The sequence below is a fragment of the Mus pahari genome, chromosome X (assembly GCF_900095145.1).
Source record: "Mus pahari chromosome X, PAHARI_EIJ_v1.1, whole genome shotgun sequence".
Taxonomy (NCBI): domain Eukaryota; kingdom Metazoa; phylum Chordata; class Mammalia; order Rodentia; family Muridae; genus Mus; species Mus pahari.
In genome coordinates, this window is record NC_034613.1 from 97,302,068 (window position 1) to 97,326,717 (window position 24,650).

The 24,650-nt window shown below is 35.0% G+C and overlaps 1 protein-coding gene across 2 annotated transcripts in view; it reads left to right on the plus strand.

Annotated features, from left to right (window-relative positions):
- Nucleotides 1-24,650, plus strand: part of LOC110314116 — a 58,095-nt gene that overhangs the window by 22,060 nt on the left and 11,385 nt on the right. Inside the window, exons 3-4 of one of the 2 annotated variants that reach the window (XM_021188576.1) lie at nucleotides 2,994-3,185; nucleotides 5,784-5,907. In XM_021188576.1, the coding sequence (XP_021044235.1) occupies nucleotides 2,994-3,185; nucleotides 5,784-5,907 (316 nt within the window). The remainder of the gene's footprint in view (nucleotides 1-2,993; nucleotides 3,186-5,783; nucleotides 5,908-24,650) is intronic. The other variant, XM_021188578.1, reaches the window with a different exon arrangement.

Below are 24,650 nucleotides of genomic sequence, written 5' to 3' on the forward strand. Positions count from 1 at the left end.
CTGCCCCTGCCTCTGCCCCTGCCTCTGCCTCTCTCTTTGCCTCTCTCTCTCTGCCACTGGAGTGCTTAATTAAAGGCATGTTCCAGCATGCCTGGCTCTTAAAACATTCTTGTTATTTATCCCTTCTCCTACCCTCTTCTCTGCCCTTTTCTTCCATTCCTTTTTCCAACTAAACCTGTATTACCCTATTCCCCAGTTCACATAATCTGTGATCCATTATTCCATTCTCTTAAGATCTTTGTCTTCTCTCTGGTCTTTTCTAGTTTCGTAGATTCCACAAGTATTCCAAGGTAGGCATGCAAATCTAAAATTATTAATGGTATGCATGAAGCACTCCAGTCTTTAAGTAGATTGCTGAAGACAAGAAACTAAGAAAGGTAATTTAGAGACAAACAATGAACTGGAAAAGTACATAAATAAAAGAATATTCTGGAAGTCAAGTGAAAATTCAATGAAGGGAGAGTGGTCAGCTATGTTAATTGCTATTGATAGGTTAAGTAAAATGAGGGCTTAGGTTGCCTTAAGTACCATGAGGCTAGGAATAAGAAATGAAATGTTATTTCAGATCAGAGTCTGAGACAGTTATAGTTCTAAACATTTCAAATATTTCTTTGTATTTCACACAGTAGTCTTGAGTAGTATGTAAAATTCTTTGTTTCTTAATGTAATTATGGAATATAATATTTATATAAACAAACATTCATTTACTTGGCACATGAATCTCTGTATTTATTATGTGAAACATGGGACTTTTATATACATATTCACTACAATTTGGTTAAGTCTAGTTAATTATCATATACATGACATCATCTTTCTGGATGAAAGCATATTTACTCTTAGTAGTTTTCGAGATTATAGTATATAATCATTAAAAACATTCATTGTGCTATATAATAAATGTTTTGCATTTATTCTATATTTTGACCAGCTTCTCAACATAACCCACATTTTAAAATCTCACTTCCCAGAAGCTGTATTAGAAAGGTCAGGGTTAGTTGGAGAATATATTAATGGTATCAACCCCTGTTTGCCACTTCTATTTTACTTAACCTCATAGCACTTTTCAAATTTAAGCATGGTAGAAAAATTACTAATTTTGCTTACTTTTTTCTACCTCTCTCTCTCTCTCTGCTACATTTTATGTCAACTGAGAATATGGATTATTTTATTTTATTCAGCAGTTTATTACAAATATCTGAAATAATATTCAGTACATAGTAAATACATGTTGAATGATTGAAATATTATTGTAAGACAGATAGTTCATTTGGGATTTACTGCTAGGTAAAGAAATATATTCTCATCAAAGTCTTTTCCAAGGAAGAAATACAGGCAGGTGGATAAGATATAAAATAACTGTTCTTTGACTTCTTTTTTTTTTCAATTTTTTATTAGATATTTTCTTCATTAACATTTCAAATACTATCCCAAAAGTCTCCTATATCCTCCCCCGCCCTGCTCCCCTACCCACCCACTCCCACTTCTTGGCCCTGGCTTTTCCCTGTACTGGAGCATATAAAGTTTGTAAGACCAAGGGGACTCTCTTCCCATTGATGACTGACTAGGCCATCTTCTGCTACATATGCAGCTAGAGACACAAGCTCTGGGGCTACTGCTTAGTTCATATAGTTGTTCTATAGGGTTGCAGACCTCTTCAGCTCCTTGGGTACTTTCTCTAACTCCTCCATTGGGGACCCTGTGTTCCATCCAATAGATGACTATGAGCATCAACTTCTGTATTTGCCAGGCATTGCCTAACAAGAGAGAGTTATATCAGGGTCCTGTCAGCAAAATCTTGCTGGCATATGCAATAGTGTCTGCGTTTGGTGGTTGTATATGGGATGGATCCCTGGGTGGGGTAGTCTCCGGGGATCTATCCCATATACAACCACCAAACTCTTCGACTTATTAAATCGGTGAAGGTATATTACATACTAAAAGGCACATCCTATTAGTAGATGACTTTAGGTTGTAACTAGTAAATACATTTATTTTAAAAGAATCACAGACAGTTGGTGATATAAAAGTTTATAACTATCTAGTTAGCTCCTTCATGTCAACCATGACAGCAATATTTAGTGTTTTGGAACAACACAAAAAGACTACAAGTAGCTTGGCTTACTGCCTTTAGTGTACAACTGGGTAATCTCACATCAGTCTTTGTAGGCAGTATCCTTAAAGACACTAGCCCAACAAAATTCTCCTCTAGTCAATTCCAGGGGATGCATGAAAAATCCTGTTCTCTTGACTTCACTAACCCAGAGACATTTCTATGGGTGTGTATGCTACACCAGATTTTAGTCTATGCACCAGAGAGCCATATTCACATTATTTGGCTGCATCTCAAGACTTATGAAACACATGCAGTTCACAAATGACTCACTTCTATCAAAAAAATTAAAAGTTAACTCTGGAGCCATGGGAAGGATGGGGGCAGACATATTTTCTGGCAGCCGATTCTCTTCTCATGTTTCTTCTTGCATTTCTTGTGGTGTGGTACATTTAGTCTGTTAACTTGTATTCTTCCCTGAAGAAGTTAGTGAGTGGGAGGAACATGGCCCGCCCTCTACAGAACTGGCAGCTTATACTGAGTGTAAGTCTTTTTTATTTTTATTTTTTTATTTTTTTATTTTTACAGAAGCCAGAAAGCTGAAGTAGTCAAAGTAGAATGCAGGTAGGAGCAGTGCACAAAATGTCGATAGTTTTGAAAGCACAGCTTTTCTTCTCTCCCTGTTCTATTGTACTAATTGTGGCATCTTCATTAGCTCATGGTTAGGAAATCCTGAAATCCCACAGCTTTTATGATTACTCAATGTGTCAAAACTTGTAGGTTTAGAGCACTTGCTCAAGTGGAAAAATGGAATGACGCAAATCTCTGAAGAGATTAAGGAGAAGACTCATGGTTGACCAACAATGAGACGTTTGATTCACTCTTATGAGATAACTTGTATTCCCCTATTGTGTGAAACATTTATTTTATCCCTACCTAGATGTCCAAATTTCAGAGGCCAATGGGGAGACTACTGGTACATGGGGGAGAAATGTGATCAACTCTGGAACACTCTGGACCTGGTTTTAGTAGCAACATTGCCTGGAATAGCACTGGCTATAATCGTTGGTGTGGCAATCCAGATTATCCATTACTGTAAAGGGAAGTCAAAGAAGAATGGAAATCATAACAGGTAAGAGATTTCTCAGTACTTCAGAGAAAAGTAGTATGTCTTTTCTCACTTTTCTCACTCATGTGACCGATAAATGAAACAATAAATATTGAAGCTACTTACTATGCATGTAATGTGTATGATTTATTTCCTATACATTAACACTGTAATTCAGCATCAAGTTAACATTTCCAAAATACACATATTTGGTTTAGGTTTCAGTAGAGAAAAAGATAAAAACCCTTTTCCAAATAAAAACCAAATCAACTGACAATACTTCCCATTTTGGTGCTTTTTTTTCCTACCAAGGCATTGTTTGTATATACCACATATTCTTCTCTGGTAATGTGGGAATAGAGGATCAGAGGTGGTTGTGCCAATCCAACCAACTTTCTCATACTAGCAGCATTATCCAAGATACCATAAGATGAACCTGATTGTACTGGCTGTAATGGCACTCTGTCTTATTTAACTAATTTCATGTTCTTAGGCTTTAATTTCTTCATCTACAAAATAGAGATGTTTATAATCAGGCCTACTCACTTCAGAGATTGTGGCAATGATACTAAAAGCAGCAATCAGGTACAGAATATTTATTATGCATAGCAAGATGAGTTACAAATGTTTCATGCCTAGTAATTCATTTAATCCTCTCATCAACCCTATAAAACATTGATGAGACTACTGAGGCATAGAAAGATCAAATAATTTGGACAAGGTTGTAGTGTTGAGTCTGGTTGCTAGGCATAAATTTCATGCTGTGCTAACTGAATCCAATTAGCTAAAACAGTGTTAAAAGTTGGTATGCCTTGCTGCATAACCTTTATTTCTTTATGTAAACGAAACTCTATCCTTTATGGTTTTTAATGCTTCTGAACTGTAGAAATATAAGAGTTAAATATCAATGTATAATCTCATCAATTTTATTTCAGTAATTAAAATTATCATCTACTTTACTTCGTCATTCCTCTGTGACAAGATATTGTTACCTTCCTTCTAAGCATTATGAGGATACATTGAAATATTAGTTTTAAATGGGAAGTGTCTGATACTGGTTGCCTCATATTGATGTGTTGTCTTTCAAATTCCAGCAAAATCAGCAGTTTGAACTGCCATGGGTATTTGTCTATAGAAAGAGTAACATTAAACTCACCAACTATTTTGTCAATTTAGAGTTCCAATCTTTATGGCATTATTCCTTTATACTTTAAGGTGTTGTATAGTATATGTGTATACATGCATATTCATATGTTTATGTATGTAGTATATATAATAAATATTAACCAACATAATTTTGTAAATTGAAATGAATATAAAGAATTTCATATTATCAGTTAATATATGCAGTAAATTCCTTGAGGCACTAACCAAGCATTATAACTACAAGTAACACCTATGTAGGTCACTGTAATATTCTTTGTAATCTTCCTGTCTCAAAGTTCTTTGTTAGATTTATCATTGTTACCTATGTGTCTGTGTGTCTATGTGTACCAGGTGAGTTTGAATGCCTACAGAAGCTAGAATAGGGAATCTGTGACCCTGACACTGAAGTTATAGACAGTAGTGAACTGTCCAACATGGGTGCTGGGAACTGAACTTGGGTCTTTTCAAAGAGTAACAAGTTCTCTAAACCACTGAGCACTTAACTCCAGGCCCCCTATTCCAAAGTACTTAATCAATGAACATGTACTCCAATTGTCTTTTTTTAATAACTCTGTGACTTTGAGTAAACCAAAGTTCACTGTTTCCTCATTTATAGAAAGAAGAGTTGCTCTCTGTTGTTTCTTCATTATTCTGAGATTTAAATGAGATAATTAATGATATTTAGAATAATTAACCAAACATATTTTATCAAGATAGTAGTAGTCTTGACAAGATTGAAGGTCATTCACGGGTTTTCTATATAAATACTTCAGCTACACTTTTTTTTAACCTAATGTGATTTTTAATTTGAGTTTCTTTTTATAGCTCTTTTATTATCTGAACTGTGAATCGACAAGATAATTCCCACTCTACTCTGTGAGGATCTTTATATTGGTGGAAAATGAAAAGATTATTGAGCCTGAGTAGGGTTAACATCTCTTCCCCCACAAAACCCTAAATAGGTTGCCCAGGAATTTTCTCCAAATTGTCTAGGCCTTAGGGAAATTGAATTTAAAACACCCAATTAGCAAGCTCTCTGTAATATTTAAGTGATGCAGTGAAATTCTTTGTATAATACCCTGGTTTCTAAAATTTACTTTCAATTGTATAATAAATAAGATAGATGATTAGTTCCATAGGGAAATAGATGTATAATTATGTGTATGTTAATATATGCAGTAAAATAGTAGTGAGTCAATATGGAAGAGATATGGATACTTGCTAAAAATTTCCTTTGACTTTAGAATATGCTTGAAGGTTTTTATAGCACAATGTTGAATAAAATAAGATGAAGTAAAGTACCTTGACCATAAAATAGATTTGATAGATTGCAGTATTATCAATTCATTTTCTTGAGTATAGTCTTAAAATGGAAGCATTTAATGTGTATTCTCAAAAAATACTATTAAGATATTGGTTTATAACCAGTTATGCAAATGCTTTATCCTAACTGAATTGCATTTTTTTATGTGCCAGAGTGGAGCAGAGTATGTCAGAACTTCGACCTCAGCATAATTCTGCATATGGTTTGGGTACTGATAGGAATCTTCCTCAACCTAATCAAAGAGAGGTAAACACTGAAACTCATTTGTCAAATAAAGTAAGTTTACAGAAGACATCAAAGAGAGAAATGTCACAGAGAATGAAAGCAGAGATTTACAATGTTAAAAGTAAATGTTATCAAAAGATAAAATTGCACAAATATGGGGTGGTTGTTGCTAGGTTATATATCAAATATCAATAGAGTACAGGCCAGGCCTGCAGCAGTGACACTGGAGATGTTCTCTATCTCTTCTACACATCATTTCCTCTAGGCAAAATCAAGTTAAAACAGATTTCAAAGGCACACTTGGAGAAAACTGAAATCTATAACAAGCAAACAAACAACACCCCCCCCCAAAAAAAACAAAAGCAAAAGTTGCCAGAAGAGGGCAACAAAGAGGAGTAAAATGCCAAGAATTTGGTCTAGATATTAAAATCTCATATCTAGCAATACAGTTCCAATTGCACAGATCATTTAAAAGAAGTCATGTGGAAATCTTGGGCTCAGTGTATTTTAGGAACTGCTCTAAATACAGAATAAAAGGGACCTTACTATCACATTAAACCACATGTATAAGAGTGTCAGAAATATTGCTCTTCAAACAAATAACAAAGTAATCACTTTGTTAGCTTTTATTTATCTTTAAATGTGATAATAGTGGTGTTTGTATTCTAAAGAAGGACAAACTGTATTGAAATTAAATAACCCCAAGCTCAGTATAGTTCTATTTATGTGTCTGAACTGATACCATCTTAATATCAAGGGCAGTTAAACATTGAAACCCTAAAAGTAACCTAAACATTTGTTGAATGGAGGATTTGTGGTGAGTTATTTTCTACTTAAAATCAAATAAATTAAATACTTGAACTTTAAAATAGTAGCATTAAAGATCTGTTCCAAAAAATTTTTCAAAAAAGAAGATTAAACTACTCTGGGTGAACATGCTAATGTAAATATTGTTGATATCTCCAAAATGATAATCTCTAAACTTGTCAAATGGCTTTGGCTGGCTGTTTTTCCCTTGAAGTGAGAATTTTTTTTGTAGGAAGAAACTATGAATTAGAAAACCTAACATGCAATAACACACTTTTCTACTTTAGTAATTCACTTGTTCACATCTGTCACCTATCTAGTTTCCAAATCTCTGAGTTAATTTCATTTTCTCTACTTCCCTTTCATCTTTTAAAAACGTGCTATGTACACTCTGAGTATGGGTAAAACTTATGAGGAGAAACACATGAAATGCTTATCCTCTAAGCGGTGTTTATTATACACATTTTTCCCTTCGTATCTCTCTGTGGATAGAGTCTTGCTATTGTTATTATGTCTATCTAAATATTTATATTCAAGTGCTGTGAATAGTTCCTTGTCTGGGGAAGCCTCAAATGATCTACAATGTCTTTCCCAATCTAGCACAGTCTTCTCTTTACAATTCTTTGCCAGTTTGGATACTTCGAAAAATAGAAATTGATTACATCAGTTAACTATTTAATGAAGAACTGGGAAACTTTCACAGACTTAAGCTGTTTAGAAAGTTGTCTAGACACTGAATAGATCTTGGAGTGATGGATAATCCGACCTGTGCCCTGGAAGCCCAATGCACACATTGAAATACATGTATGTATCATATTCACTTTATAAAGAAATGTTTAAAAAAAAAGAAAGTTGTCTAGATATATTATACTTTAACTGTACACTTAAAATGTTGCCTTTGATTAAAAATGACTTCTCAGATGCTAAATACCAAATTGTTTCTATTGAATTAAATATAGTTTTCCATTGATAATTTCTTTATTTAGCTAGCTCATACAATACAAACACAAAATCCTTGAAATGTCCACATTATTCTTTTCTATTTGACTTCAATTTAATAGAGTAAGATTTTGTATTTGTTAGCTCTTGTCTAACCAATCTCACCCATATCTTTACATTTAGCACAAAGTGGCTTTCAAAGTTGTTATAATCTGAGCATGAGCTTATAATTAGAAAGCCCAACATATTCTGACCCTTCGACAGCCAAGTGTGTATATGCTATATAATTTCGTCCTCCAGGAACTCACCACTGTGTTTGCTAGTTATTTGGGGATTATATTCTGATAATAAGTAACTTTAATTTTTTTGCCTTTTAAGATAAGCTTACTTGCTGGAGTCTTTGCCACAAAATAAAATCTACTTGAATCATTTTCATCCATGAAATTTTGCAGTAACTATACTGGGGCATATTGTACTTATTATAGCTTCAGCTGAATGGGGCATTGTGGGTAGCTATCAGGGTATCCCTCCAATGGGCCTATCCGAAAGACTGTAAAAGCACACAATAGATTAATTTATCTTTTATTATTTCCTTTCTAGTATGTAACAAATGTTTATTTTGCCATGAGTTACTAATAGAAAAAATTCCATCTTTGATTGGTAGCACACTAATTTACTGGATAAATTAAAATTTTATTTTCAAGGCTCAATTTTGGTGTTTTTAATTTTTTTCTATCATCCAATATTAGCTTTCCCTATTTTATTTATCTATGTTGTAAATACCTTTTAGAATTCTCTCTAGCATTTCTCTTAATGCTTTCATTTCCCCCCTATCTTTCTGTTTCTTTGTCAGCCTGGCTTATGTTTGTAAGATGAGTTCAATCTTCAAGTAACAATTGTGCTAAATACTGACCTGGCCTCAATCATAGTAAACAATGCTTATTGCAGGTTCAGGGGTGAGTCTGGAGCACCCGATACTGCATTTAGTAACTTATGAAGCCCTCCCCCAATCACATGACCCCTTACTCTCTCTTCAAGTGTCTGAGGCTTTCACTAAGTGTTGCTCTAACCTGCTTAACATTGACTTGTGAAGTTAATATCAGGGTGCAGTTTTACAGGTAAACCTAGAGTTTGTGTTTCATGGAATAACATGGAAATGTATAAAAATACGAGCTATTGAGACAGGGGAATAGAAGATAACAACTTTTGAATAGTTAAAGTTTCTGATTCTTGGACTATTCAGTTTTAAATTGACATGAAATTATGTTTTGGATATGTGATTGCAAAGGGAAATAATGGACTGATGCCTAGAGTATAGTTATTAATCTGCAAGCAGCATCTGTTACTATTTACAATGAGCAAGTAAAACTATTACAGAGCACTTGTCTACTCAGAGAAAAGTAGTTTGCTATATCCTCTTTGCATTACAGAAGGCTATGAGTACACACAGAATAATGGAAGAGCTCTGAGGAGCAGCTTTGTGTGGGCCATATGTCCTTTGAACTAAAATGCAATGTATGGACAATGAAAGAATGGGAAGAATGGGATAAGTTATCTGTTAAAACTTCTGCCTCTGTCTTGGAAATTATTCTACAATAAGCATGAGGAGTGGACCTAATTCTAGAAAGTCTGTAATGAGATAAAGGACATTGATAGTATACTTGTCAAAGCTTGCATTTCTATTCCAAAATAGCAGTAATTAAACTAATTAAAGTATCATATTACAACTGCTCATTGCCTCAAAAATTTGCTATGTTTCTGATATAAGCATGAACATATGAAACTAAATCTCTGCAGCTATCCTTATTAGATCCCCTAATAATGTCATGAATCTATAACAAAAACACCCACAGTTTGCTGCACAGTGGCAAGGAGGTTTATTGCATAGTGCCTAACACATAGCATGTCATTCTGCCTGCTAAAAACATAATTACCTTTCAGATACTGATGGAATATGACTGCCAAGTAACTGGACTTCAGTCCAATATAGACTCTCTCTCAGATTCAAAGGCAAAGTTTTAATGCTCTGTATCATTACTCCATGGAATGAAAATGGTAGATATTTCCCTCTAGATCTGAATTAAAATGGACCCAGTAATAGAAGGCAGCATTGCCAAGGAGCAGCAGCACTGTCAAGAAGCAATTGGCTAGGGAAGTCCTATCTTTTATGACACAAGCTGAACTAAAATTAATTGCTAATTGCCAACAGCCTTTGAGAAAACCTTATGGCACTATATATAGGAGCCATATGACTAATCTAGTAAAACCCACTATCTTCTTTGTCTTCAGCCTTTGCTCACTGACAATCTATGATAGAATCATTGCCTAAATTTTGACTAATAAAGCTGGAAATATGAGACATCAGTAATGACAGTAACACCTGTAAAAGAACCTTCCAAATATGCTTTAATTTGAATAAGCTATTCTATTCCACTGAGATATGAATGCTGTTTCTGAGTGATTATTGGCTGATACCAATTAACCTTCTTGATCTTTTTTTCCCAAATAATTTTTATTATTATTATTTTCTTTATTTACATTTCAAATGCTATCCCGAAAGTTCCGTATACCCCCCCGCCCCTGCTCCCCTACCCACCCACTCCCACTACTTGGCCCAGGCCTTCCCTTGTGCTGGGTCATATAAAGTTTGCAAGACCAAGGGGCCTCTCTTCCCAGTGATGGCTGATTAGGCTGAGCTTGTGTCTCTACCTTCTTGATCTTTTAAACTACCTGATTAATCATTATATATAACCCCTAAAACTTTTGTTTCAAGTGGTCCCAGATAGTTCATCTTGCAGCCTCAAAAATTAAAATAAAAAGTGTGTTTTCTTTTATTATATCATAAGCCTATTTTATGTCCTTTTAATTTTTCTAAATCTTTTATCCACAATAGATTCTTCTCTCATACAATATATCCTGATGGCAGTTTTCCCTCCCTACACTCATCACAGCTTCTCCCCACCTCTGCTCTCCCTCAGATCCACTCTCCCTCCTGTTTCAGAAAAGAGCAGGCCTCCAAAAGTATAGTCACTAAGTTTACCAGTAGATGGCAGTGATTAACCTTTACATATCTATCTTCTCTTGGGTTTGAGGAAAGGCCTATGTGAATCCTTGTTTTCAATTAGCAATGGTATAGATAGTGCTTGTGATAACTTGAAATTTAAATTATATGAATATTCTTCTAAAGAAATTTCAACAAAAGTGAGGTGGCTCACTGGGTAGAAGCACTGGATGCCAAACCTGGAACCCACACAGGAGAGAAGTGACAACTGCAATTTTCCCTCTGACCTCCACTATGCACCATGGCATACACACTACTCATCACCCTCTCCACAGATACACAGGCACACATGCATGTGTGTGCACATGTGCACAAGCCCGTGTGCTCAAGGGCATGCGCACACAGGTGTACACACACACACACACACACACACACGCACGCACACACACACTCATGCATGCACATTCACACAGAGAAGTAATTACATAAATAAACAAACTGCTTCTAATACATTAAATTCTTTTGTAACTAGTAAATTAACATTCTCATAATCATACTTTTCTAAAATTCATAAAACTTTCTTACTTTCTCAGACTATTTTATTACTAAATAATGATGCCATGGTTAATAAACTGTTGAGCTAAGTGGGAGGAAATCAGGCTAAGAGGAGGCATGTTGTAGAAGATTCAGAAATTTATTTTGAGGATTAGTGTAGGACACTGCAATATGTACATGCTGTTTATCTTAAAGCTAGCATGCTTATACTGAACCAGAGACTGCATCTATGACTCCTGGTCTCTTTCTTAGGTTTTCTATCTCCAGGGCTGTCTCCCTTTGTGATTTTTTTTATTGTTTCTATTTCTATTCTTAGATATTGGATGCTTTTGTTCAATTCCTTCTCCTGTTTGGTTGCATTTTCTTGTAATTCTTTAAAGGATTTTTTGTGATTCATCTTTAAGGGCTTCTACCTGTTTACCTGTGTTCTCCTGTTTTTCTTTAAGAGAGTAATTCCTGTCCTTAAAGTCCTCTGTCATCATCATGAGATGTGATTTTAAATCTAAGACCTGCTTTTCTAGTGTGATGGGGTATCCAGGACTTTCTGTAGTGGACAAACTCCATTCTGATGATGCCAAGTAGCCTTGGTTTCTGTTGCTAATGTTCTGGTGTTTACCTCTTGCCATCTGGTTTTATCTAGTACACCCTGCCCTTGGTGTCTCTGACTGGAGTCTGTCCCTCCTGTGATCCTGGTTGAGTCAGAATTCCTCAGAGTCCAGATGTCTCTATGATCTTGTAAATGTGGGATCCTGTGATCCTGGGAATTTCAGAGCACCTGGGAGTCAGGCTCCCTTTGGGTGTTGGGTGCAGAGCCAGCAACCCAGGTCTTCTCCGGGTGCAGATTCAAACCAGAAGGAATTGGTGTCGCACACCATGTTGGGGTTCGTTCCTGCTTCTCTGGATCCTGGGGTCCCAGTTATTCCGGGTTTTGGGGCCTCCTTACCTGTGATCCTGGGTATGTTAGAGCACCTGGGAGTTGAGCTTCCTCTAAGTGTTGTGGGACAGGGTGCAGAGTCAGTGCCCAAGGTCTCCTCAGGGCCCAGCTTCAGCCAACAACATATTATTATTATTTTAATAAAAATTTTATTGATTTGCATCAAAGGTATTCTAAAACAACACTCAAGAAAAAAATAGGAAAACAGATGATGAATGATTTTATATACCTTTTAAAAACGTAAATATAAAATACAGAAATAAAGTAATCAATGAATTAGCCACATCATTATTTAGGCCCAAGACTACTGGTGCTTTATAACTATGTTACTTTACCTTTTCTACGTTTTTCAAGATTTCAAATTAAATGAATTTCCTTTTGTTCTTGGTTTATTTCACTTAGTTTAAGGTTCCACAGTTTTGTCTAGATTGTCCTAAATGACAGAATCTTATTTCAAGGCTGCATAATATTCTACTATACATAATTTAGAAACATTTTATAAGATTTACTTATGTACAGTGTTCTGTTTACATATATACCTGCATGCCAGAAGAGGGCGCCAAATCTCATTATAGATAGTTGTGAGCCACCATGTGGTTGCTGGGAATTGAACCTCTGGAAGAGGTGCTCTCAGCCACTGAGCCATCTCTAAATGTTTGCATTTGGAAAAAAGGCAGTATTGTTGGGAGTGGAACATAAATTAGTGCTGCAACTATGGAAAAGACCATTTAGGCTCTAAAAATTTAAAACTGTCACCTCCTTATAAATAGGTAAAATAATTGAAATTTCTATGATGAAGAAATATGTGCTCCTTGCCTTATGTCAGCATTATTCATGGTAGTTAGTTTGTAAATGGTCCTTCTTAATATCTACTTTGCCTTTAGAATTTGTGCTTAACAGCATCAGAGGAAACATTCTATACAATAGTGTGCATGACAGAGGACTGAAAGTATAGATAGGATATTTCATGTGAAAGACGGTTTATATTACTTTTACATGGGTTCAAAGGGCTGAATTGGAACTTATAGTAAAGGCAAACATAACCTTAATCTAACGAGTTAAATTTCTAACAACTCAAACAGCAACAGTTGTTCCAGTGAGAGCAAAACACTGTTCACAACTAAACTCTAAATATTTCCAGGGAAGGTAAAAATGACAAAAAGTACATCTTCAGGTGAAGGTGTAGTCAGCTCCAAGAATCTCTGTATTTTTTTCTGCATGCCATACTTTAATTTTCATTTAACTCTACATGTGAAGGATCAAAGGGTGTGTGTGTGTGTGTGTGTGTGTGTGTGCCTACATGTGTGTTGTATTAAAATTAGTTCTTGAAGAATTTTGTACAACATATTTAGATCATATTCACTGCCCCAACTGTTCCCAGATCCACCCGCATTTTTGTGTCATTTTTCATAAATCACTTTAAGTTCAATTCATGCTGCCTATACATCCTTGGATATGTGGTCTTCCAACAGAAAGTGGCTGACTTACTAGGCTCGTGCATTTCCAAACATCCTTTCTGAATTCTGTGTTCTAAGTATGTTAAATGCCAAGGCTATTCTTTGAAGCCCATTTTCTAATGAATAACACTTAGTTTAATGAAGTTTATCTGCTGAGTCAATTCATTCAATCAACCTTCACTGATCTCAGTGAATATTATCCTTGACTTAAAAGTTCATTTCAAGGAAGAACATCATCAAATGGTAGCTTGGAAGAAATTAGGTATTTCTTTGGCAGATAATCTCTCTAGTCCTACGGTGACCTAAATTTAAATAGGTTTTGTTGTGATAATTTGACATATAATTTTGAAGGTCTAGCTAATTTTTCACTATCAAAGTTTTTCTTCAACACAATTTCACACAAGTATAGAACACATACAAACCAATCTAATATCCCACTCTTTCTAATCTTCATATTACCACTGTGTTGCTCTTCTACACCATACATGTCTTCCTCTCTCTCATGTTCATATCTTTTTATTTTGTATGTTTGTGACATGCAGAGTTAAACAAGGGCTATCTGTATGATTATGGGTTTGGCATTATCCTTTGGAACCTGCTGGGTATACACCTAAGACAGGAACCCCTCACTTCAGAATCAACCAATAGTGAACAATTCAAAAGTAAAGGGCAGGGACCCGTAAGTCTCTCCTCATTTATTGACTAATTGTTGATAGCCAAATCTTATAGGAGCATAGTGCAGGTAGGTAACCACAGATGGGAGGGAATGATTGCAATGGTCAAGTACAAATGATTACATTTTGCAGTGCTTTATATTATAGGTCTTAAGTACTTCCTGCCCCTCCCTCTGGAGTGTTACATAAAACTTAGAGAAGGCGATACAAATATTTTGTTTTGAACTCTGTCAATGAACTGAACATTTACTTATTTTCAGTATCTTGGACTGCCATGAGTCTCTATATTGTCACTGTTTGTTGTAGAGAGTGGTTTCTCTGATCAAAGCTGGGAGCAGCTTTTGGTTTTTGAGCATAAGCATAGATACTTAGGAAGGCATGTTGATGCCACGTCAATGTACTTATACTAGAGTAATGTTGTCCACCATGGCCTGTTGCCTGTTAGCAGGGCCTAAACTGTTAGCAACACTTAAAGTAGAAGACATGGGGCTCCTTACTTGAGAGGTTCTCAAAGGCAATCAGAGAGCTGTTAGTTAACCCCAGTGAAGTTGCTATTGTGCAAGTGGGCCTATAATGCCTGGCAGATTCGCCTTCTGTTTTTTGTTTTTTTGTTTGTTTGTTTGTTTTGTTTTTTTATCCTGCTGTGGATATTTCCTATGACAAAGGTTGAGTACTGTTCTAGTTATGTTTCTAATAACCATAACCAAAAGGAACATGGTGGGGAAGGTGTTTATTTGGCATGTCTGGTCCACAATCCTTCACTGAAGAAAACCAAGTACTCAGGTAGTACGAGAACCAGGACGTCATAAATGAAGCAGAGATCATGGAGAATGGTGCTTATTGTCTTGCTTCCCCCAGGTCACACTCAGCCAGCTTTCTTATGCAGCCCAAGAAAATGCAAATAGGTCAATCTGATGAAAGCATTTTCTCAACTGAGGTTGTCTCTTCCAAGATAACTGTGGCTTGGGTCAAGTTGACGTTCCCAAATAATGTATATATGGGATGTATGCATGTTTATGTGTTTCTGATCAGTTGTATACTTTTGTATGGGTGAGTATCAGTTACTTTATAGGATAAATCATAGTCATGAGACTAATACTAGAAGAAGTGACTCAAAACATGACTTGAAGATGACACAATATCAAAGAATTCAATAAGTATAACAAGCCAAGGCCCATGTTTCACAGATGTTACTCCTTACTGTCACCATAACTGAATCCAGAATTATCTAGGACAGTGTTCTCAACCATCCTAATGCTGCAGTCCTTTAAAACATTTGTTCTTCATGTTGTGATGACTTCTAAGCATAAAATTATTTTTGTTGCTACTTTATAATGTTAATTTGCTATGTAATGTATCATAATGTAAACATCTGGCATTTCTGTCTTAGGTGACCCCTGTGAAAGGGTTATTTGAACATTAAAGAATTTGCAACCCACAGATTGAGCAACATTGACCTAGGAGTTCACTAAGGGACACTTCTGTCCATGCAGGTGACAGTGTTTCTAGGATGCACCTTCTATGTGGTCGGTACCATCCTAAAGACTTGAGAGTAGAAATCATTGGGTAAAATAAATAGGAGAAAGCCAGTTGAAAACAGGAGTGTTCCTCTTTTATGTGTTCTGGGCTGACATGATGGGAAGAAACTTCCCCATCACACTCCCACTGCAGCGAGGCCCTGCCTCACAATAGGCCAAAACAAAGACCCAAATGGCCATGGACTGAGGCCTCTGACACCCCAAGTCAGAATAAATACATTGAAAATACATTTATTTGTCACAAAGATAAAGAAATGATTATCACAACATACACAGTTTGCATTACAAGTTCTGGTATGTTACAGCATTTAGGAAGAATCAATAACTAAGTAAGTTGATCAAGAATGTGTTTAATCAGAAAAGGATACAGCATCTTTTCAGCAGTAGTTCCTGCAGAAGCTGCCCTTTCTCCAGAGTTGTCATAGCACCATTCTTTCAGCAGTCACCACAGATACACTTCCCCATCCTCTTCCTTCCTTCTACTACCTCATAGCTGTTCTCAAGTGTTTAAGCCAGGGATAATTGGTCAATAAAGGACTTCGTTTTATGGGTGTGAAAAAAAAACTGATAAAAACAAAACAAAACAAACAAAAACCTAACCAGGACAGATGTCTTCAACAATAGTATCTTATCCTCTAGTTCTAGCATGCAAACCAAAGAATTGACAAAAGTCAACCTTATTTTGAGGGCTTCTGGGGCTCTGTGACCAAGTCCAGTAGCAGGATCTCATCCTTGGGACTGGGAAAATGTTTGATAATGCATTGTTTCTAGGAGCAGTGCCATTAAGCCCTGAAAGGAGTCATATATTATTATTTAGGATGCAAGATCAAAGTTTTCCATAGAGATTTTTTAATGTCTTTATCCTGGTTATGGCTCCCTCCAACCCCATAACTCACCCCCCAATCCCTACACTCCCTCCCTGCTTAATAATTTCCAACCAAACTAATAGATTTTTTATCCACACTACAGAGCTAGGATCCATATATGAACGAGTATGTAGTGTTTGTCTTTCAGGGTGATGTCATTTAGAATGATATTTTCCAGGTACATCTATTTCATATCAAATGCCATATTTTAATGTTACTTATAGCCAAATAAAATTCCATTACATAATAATCAGTTGATGAACTCTTAGGCTTTATCTGCTTTTAACATATCATTAATAGAGCAGCCATGAGCATAGGTATCTTGCAGTATAATAGAGAGTCATCTGTGTAGATGCCCAAAAGCTAAGTAAAAAGGCAATTTTGATTTTAGTTATTGGAAAAACCCCAGACTTATTTAGTATCTTCACTAGTTACATTTCCACTAAAACTGTATAAAGTTCTTTCCTCATATTCATACCAGTGATTGTTGTTCCTGGTATTCTTAATCTTGATGGGGCCATTTTGACTTGAGTGACATAGAATATTAAAGTATTTTTCATCTGTGTTTTTTAATGGCTAAGTATAGATAACACATAAAAAGTGTTCACTGGCCTGTGCATTTCTTCTTTTCAGACATACTTAGTCCTGTAGCTCAGTTTTAATTGGGTTGTTTGCTTTCTTGGAGTTTTTTTCTCTACACTAGGCATGAAATCTCTTTCATAAGTAGCTAGCAAAGGTTTTCACCCACTCAGTGTGCTGCCTCCTCGTGTGATTGATAGTTTCCTTTACCATAGCTTTTAAAAAATTCCATGAAGTTCTATTTGTCACTTGCTTTCTTATTTCCTGTGTTACTAGAATTATAATCAAAAAAACTACTATCTATACTTATATGCTCAATATTGTAGAATGCTTCTGGCAAAAAAAAAAACAGGTACATATATCAGTCTAATAGAGGACTCACATATTAGTTCACACATCTTCAGCTAATTCATTTTCGACAAAGATACCAAAATGAATCAAATGAATCAAAGATATAATACTTCTCTCATCATCTAAATAAATTTAAAATATTTGAACTCCCTTACTAAAAATACTCAGAAGACCATAGTTGGTTTACTCAGTTATAATTTTTAAATAGTTTTAATTTATAGAAATCATGATTGCTTTCCCCTTGTTGATCATATTTTATTTGATACTATTCTATATACCATGGGCAAATATAAATTATTGTTCTATGGATCTTCAGATTTTAGTAGTCATTATATCAAAATGTGCTTTTAACCACAAAGCAATTTCTTTAAGAACAATAGTAGTTACAAGAACTTAAGAGCTGAATAGCATGCATAAGAAATATTTTTCATGCTGGGCATGGTGGCTCACACCATTAATCCCAGCACTCAGGAGGCAGAGGCAGGCGGATTTCTGAGTTCAAAGCCAGCCTGGTCTACAAAGTGAGTTCCAGGACAGCCAGGGCTATACAGAGAAACCCTGTCTCGAAAAACAAACAAAAATTATTTTTCTTTTATTTTAAATAATTTTATTTATTGGAGCTGGTCTTCAAGAGGACCTGAGTTTGATTCCCAGCAACCAAATAGTATCGCTTTACCATTTGTTACTTCAGTTCTAGGGCAGATACCATCCTCTTCTGACCTCTGTGGGCATCAGGCCTGCACATAGTACAAATACATATAATGCAAGTAAAACACCCATGCAAAGAAAATAAACATAAATGCATCTTCAAAAATGTATCTCTCATTATTGTGTGGTATATGTATGTACACATGTGTTCATGTCACAGCTTATGTGTGGAGGTAAGAAAGCAAATTCAGGGTGTTGTTTTCCTCCTTCCACCAAAGATCACAGAAATGGGACTCATCTTCTTAGGCTTGTCCAGCAAGCACTCTTACTGCTGAGCCATCTTCCCAGCACTCACTTTAAATTTTATTTTCAATAACTTTAAGTTATATGTAACTAGTCACGTGGTGCTAGTGGCTACTATATTGGGCAAAACTAATATGGGCTATTCTATATATTAAAATAATTTTTCAATAACCCTTGTCAAATTTTTGAGAAAAATTCTTTTTGCATGTGGTTTCATGTTTTTGGTTTTGTTGTTGTATTGGGTTCTTTTGTTGTTGTTGTTGTTTGGTTTGGTTTGGTTTTTGAGAAAAAAACTTAAAGTTGGGTAGATAAGGAGGGGGAGAAGATCTGGAGAGACTTAGGGTAGGGGGAGAATATGATCAAATGGTATTTGAATTTCAAAGTTATTTTTAAATAATGAAAAATAAAATAAAATACGATCTCTTAAAGCAACACATTGTTTTTAAAAAGTCTAAATATATATGTGTGTATGTATAGTCAATAATTTCTCAGTTCCTTTATTGTAACATGAAAACAAATCAACTCCAAATCTCAATAATCCATTGTTTATCTTACAAAATAGTAATACAATTCAGTAAAAGCTCATTGGAACATTTTTTAACATACTCTATCATTCATTACCTCTCTGGAAGTAAAAATTAACCTTCCTTGCATATAAAATATATCATGCATGAAAGAGCATTTAGCCACAAAATACAAAGAAACATGCCAAATGAGACCACGTAGATATAGTTAAGTAGCTTTCTGGCTTTTGTATTTTCCATAAAATAAATGCATTTTCCAACCTCTATAGAATTAAAGATCTTTATAAATATGAAGTCTATTGTGGGGAAATATGAGGATTTAAAGCAATTGGGAAGAGGTATTTACAACTGTATTTTATGGTAATATAGTAAGCTATGAAAGGAAATACCTAGATGAAAGTCATTGTTTATTAACTAGGGCCTATGCAAAGAAAAGAATTCTCAAACCTGTTTCACATTTTTAAAACTGCAAATGTTATAGAAACATATTTGGAAAATTACATTTCATTACATTTCTATTAACATTATTAGACTGTAGATAGTGTGATCGATGATAAAGGGAAGAATTATCTAGCAAATGATGCACTATCACTTTTCACTTCTAGTTTTTGTACTTGTTAGTGATAATGTGTTATCTACATCAGTGTGTGCCTGCCATAATGGCCACAGTATTCTTGAATTTTTGTATTGGCTATTATGGTTAGGTGTCTCTCAAAGGTTCATCATATGTTAAAGCTTTTAATTGATGAATATAATGCAATTAGATCATTCAAGAAATGAGACGTAGTAGGAAAAGCATCATTAGGGATATTCGCTGGAATGGTTATTGGCATCCTACATAGTTCATCTTTCTGTGATTCTTGGATCTTGATAAAGCAGTTTTTTGCTGTATCACTCACTCACACTATGAGTGCTGCATTGTCACAGGCTCACAGGAAAAGGGGAAAATTAATCATGAACAGAAACCTCTGAAACTATGAGGAGATATAAACCTTCATTATTTTTAAGATGATTGCCTCAGGTATTTTATTCCAATATCAAAATGATAGCACATCCATTTATAGAATGAATTTTGATCACACAATTAACTCACACAGCAATTTAACTCAGCCATTAGATTGGGAAAATATATCAATCTTTCCCTGTTCCAGTATTAAACAATGAAAGTTTTAAAATTCTGCTAGTTTTGCTGAAATATTCTGTCACTGAATATATTTTATAATTTTGTTGTATTTTGAGATTTTAATATTAACAACATCCCCCTTTCTCTTTCTCTCCATAATACATACCATGTATCCCACTTCATCATCATTTAAATTTCTGGCATCCTTTTCTTTAATTATTACATACACATTTACATGCATATACACATATTCTTGAATATACATAATATAATATGTTTAGACCACATAGTGTTATTTGCACGTGTATGTTATCATGGCTGACCATTTGGTGCTGAACAACCTAATGTTGGATTCATAAGCCTGATTTTTCAGAAATGTTAGTGTAAAGGAGGCAAAGCAAGATTTCTGTAACGCAAGTACATGAATGCTGCTTGCTAAGTTTTGAAATTCAGTTTGTGCATATCACACTGATGTGGGTACTGGACATTGCATCCAGACAACTGTCATCTATACAGCATGATCAGTGCAGCTAGTTGCAGGATTTTATAAGTAAACATACAAAAAAAGAACATCTTGTGTCTCCTTTAATCATTTCCTTGTGAGTTACAGATTATATCTATAATTACCTATCACAAAAATTAAAGGGTTGATTGCCAATCTCATTTTTAGAGTATAAAAGGTTAGGTAATGGGACTGGAAAAATGGTTCAGTGGTTAAGAGATCTTGCTATTCTTCCAGAAAACAAATGTCTAATTCTCAGCACCCACATCCATCCCACACCATTTGTAACTCTAGTTCCAGGGTATTTGATACATGATCTTTGGCCTCCATGGGCATCATGCACACAGGTGCTACACATACACATATGCAGTCAAGAAAATACCCTGTACAAAAAAGAAAATTACTTTTGAAAATCAAGATTTATGCTTTAATTTATTTATACTCAGACATATCCTCTTATGAAGTTAAAATAAAATTTTACACTTTAGTTTTATATTAATAAAATACTTTTAATAGTCTATTCTACTTATTCTATTGCATATATTCATGATAAGAATGAGATACATTAGACTATAAGATATGTAAATTTAGATACACAAAAGATACAAGTGTCTCATGAACTCTTTGTTTCACTAGAAAAGTCTTCTGTTTTTCTTTTTTTATTAGATGTTTTCTTTGAAATGTAAATGAAGTCTTCTTCTAATAAACAATTTTTAATCTATGTGGAGCTGTTCTGAAATTAACAAAACAATTTCAATTACAACTTTGCCAGGATGACTAAAAATGCTCAGGAATAAATTTCACAAAAGCAAAAGGTACTGAAATAAAGTTAGAAAGACCCTAATAAATTTTATCATGGGTTTAAAAACCTCAATGATGTTTTCTTAGAAATTCTGTTCCTTTGAAGACACCCCATGAAGGCAGCAACTCTTATAAAGGAAAATATTTAATTGGGGCTGGATTGCAGTTCAGAGGTTTAGTTTATTCTTGTCATACCAGGAAGCATAGGAGCATGCAGGCAGACATGGTGCCAGAGAAGTAGTCAAGAGTTCTCTATCTGCAGGCAGCAGGAAAGGAACTGACTTGAGATTTGAGACTTCAAAATCTACTCCCTAGTCACTCTTCTCCTCCAATAAGCCATACCAACTTCATCAAGGCCACACCTGCTAATAGTGCCACTCCCTATGGACCTATGGGGTCATTTTATTCAAACCAACACAGATGTTAAGGTTGTTAACAGTCTTCAAGCCGGGCGTGGTGGCACACACCTTTAATCGCAGCACTCGAGAGGCAGAGGCAGGCAGATTTCTGAGTTCGAGGCCAGCCTGGTCTACAGAGTGAGTTCCAGGACAGCCAGGGCTACACAGAGAAACCCTGTCTCAAAAAACCAAAAACAAACAAACAAATAGTCTTCAAATGCATATACAGATTAAATGCAAGATCTATCAAAATTCCAATGGTTTTACAGAAAGATAAATTTTTACCCTAAATTACATATTTCAATAATAGTCAATAGTAGCCAAAATAATTTTGTAAAAGAGGAAGTTGGAGAGCCAATTAACAGTACAGGGTAGCCTTTCTCACTGTCCTAGATAAAATTTATTTCTATTTTAATATAAAAGTCATTCTAGTGGGGTGAGATGATATCTTCTTGCAGTTTTGACTTGCCAATAACTTTTATTTGACTTTGTAGGGAACTTAAATCTATTCTTTTTAAAAGTATGTATTTGTATAACTTCCTGTTTTTAATTTGTGTTGTATATTTTGTTTTGTTTGTTGTTAAGTTGAGTTATATATGTTGTGTTAATTAATTTATAAAAACTTTATTTTGTTTTTTAGAGTATAATATAATAAACCTCCCATATATTCCTCTTTATTCTCTTTTAAATTCATGGCATCTTTTTGCATGAATTGTTGTTACATGCAGATAACTTTTTTTCTAAAATAAAATGCTCATTTTGTGTAATATTATTTGAATGTATGTCTTCAGTACTGACCATTTGGCACTGGATAACCAGTTGATGTGGTCTCTTCTTCCATTTTAAGCATTCCTTGATTGTCTGCAGTTCTTTGTGTAAGCCTGAGGCCTTATGGGCTTTCCTCTGCCCACTTTGGCATGTCTATTGTTGTTGTGCTTGTTCAATTTATATTTAGGAAATCATATTTGGTGGGCCTTTATGTGTCTAGTTTCTGATATTCATAGCAGACAAAATCTCATAATAAACTTCTTCAACCTCTGGCTCTGAAAATCTTTCCACCTCTTCTTCCATAATGTTATTTGAACCTTAGGTACAGGAATGGTTTTGTAGATGAATCACTTGGGATCAGTCTCCACAACTCATTTTGATTGGTGTGATTTTTTTGTAATGGTCTCTATAGCAAAGAGAAATTTCCTTGATGAGAAGTAAAGACTATACTTATCTCTAGGTACAAGAACAAGTAAATATATAAATAAAGTGTGATACACATATTTAAATAAATATTTATATATTATTGTTGATGTTTGGGTTTATGCTGGATGGTTGATCAAAGAAGAGAGAGCCACTGCAGGATAAAGTTAGGCTTTAGCCTCTGAAGGACTGAGCAGTGACAGCTTCCTAGAAACACTTTTTTATTGTTATATTAAAAGGCACCTTTATCAAGTCAATTTCCGCATACCAAAACTTCTTATCTGATCTAGGGGTTATCTTGAAAGACCCATCGCCTAAGCAATTCTCACTCATACAAGACTCCCTGGTTTTCCAGGCCTGTCTCAGGACTAAGTTATGCAAAGGCTCTGAGAATCCTTCAAATGAATAAGTGTATAAAATGTCAGATAGCAATTACTGACAAAAGGCTTCAAAGCTTTGGTGCAATCACTCTAGATTCTTGCTAAAAATCCTGCTACATATTATATAGTACATATATAATATTATATCTTATAAATTATATATATATATATATATTAGAGATATGCAATGGTAATTCTTTAGCCATATAGGAAAAGAAAATTATGTCATTTGTATGAGAATAGGAGGATGTAGAAATCATCATACTAAGCTAAGTAAATGACACCCAGGAGGATAATTTTGCATGCATTTTATCTTAGATAGAACCTAGGTGATAGATACATCAAAAACATAAACATATGGCATGAAAATATGAAGAGGTCTATGTGAGAAGAGGCAGAGGATTAGCAAAGTGTGGGATGGGGTATATAAGAGGGTAACTGGGAGTCAATCTGTCCAAAGTACATGATATTCCTCAGCAGAAATCTCATTATGAATGCTCATTGTTTTATATACAACAATTACATATTCATACAACTTGAAAATCAGTTAGTTATAAATGCTCAGAGATAATTCTTTGCACTCTGTTCTGATTCTGTGTTCTGTGGGTTTGCTCTTGTACAAGTGCCAATGATATGATTACAATGGCTACACACATTCCTGAGGGAGTCAGTTCTATCCTTCTACCACTTGCATTCTGTTGACTCTGGTCACCAAGCATGGCGGCGAGTGCTCTTACCAGTCCCTCCAACTCACCAGCTACTTTGTATTATACTTAAAAATCAGGCAGTGTTGTTCTTCTAGGTTTTTTTCTTAAAATTACTTAAGCCATTTGAGGTTCTTTTGTGGTCCCGTTGAAGTACAGAACTACAAGATTTTGTTTGTTTGGTTTTGTTTTTTTGTTTTTTCGAGGTATAGCCCAGGCTGTCCTGGAACTCACTTTGTAGACCAGGCTTGTTTCGAACTCAGAAATCTCTGCCTGCCTCTGCCTCCCAAGTACTGGGATTAAAGGCATGTGCCACCACGCCCAGCTTACAAGCTTTTTTTTTATTTTTAAAAAACATGAGGAATATTAATGGTCTTTAAAAATAATTTGTGGCAATGATGAAATTATTAAGTTGCAGGTTTCAAAGCACAATCTGATAAATATAGTTCATGATAATCTATTTTATGTATTTTGGATGCCTAGAAAAGAAGAGCTCAAAGATTTCAGAAAAAAATATGA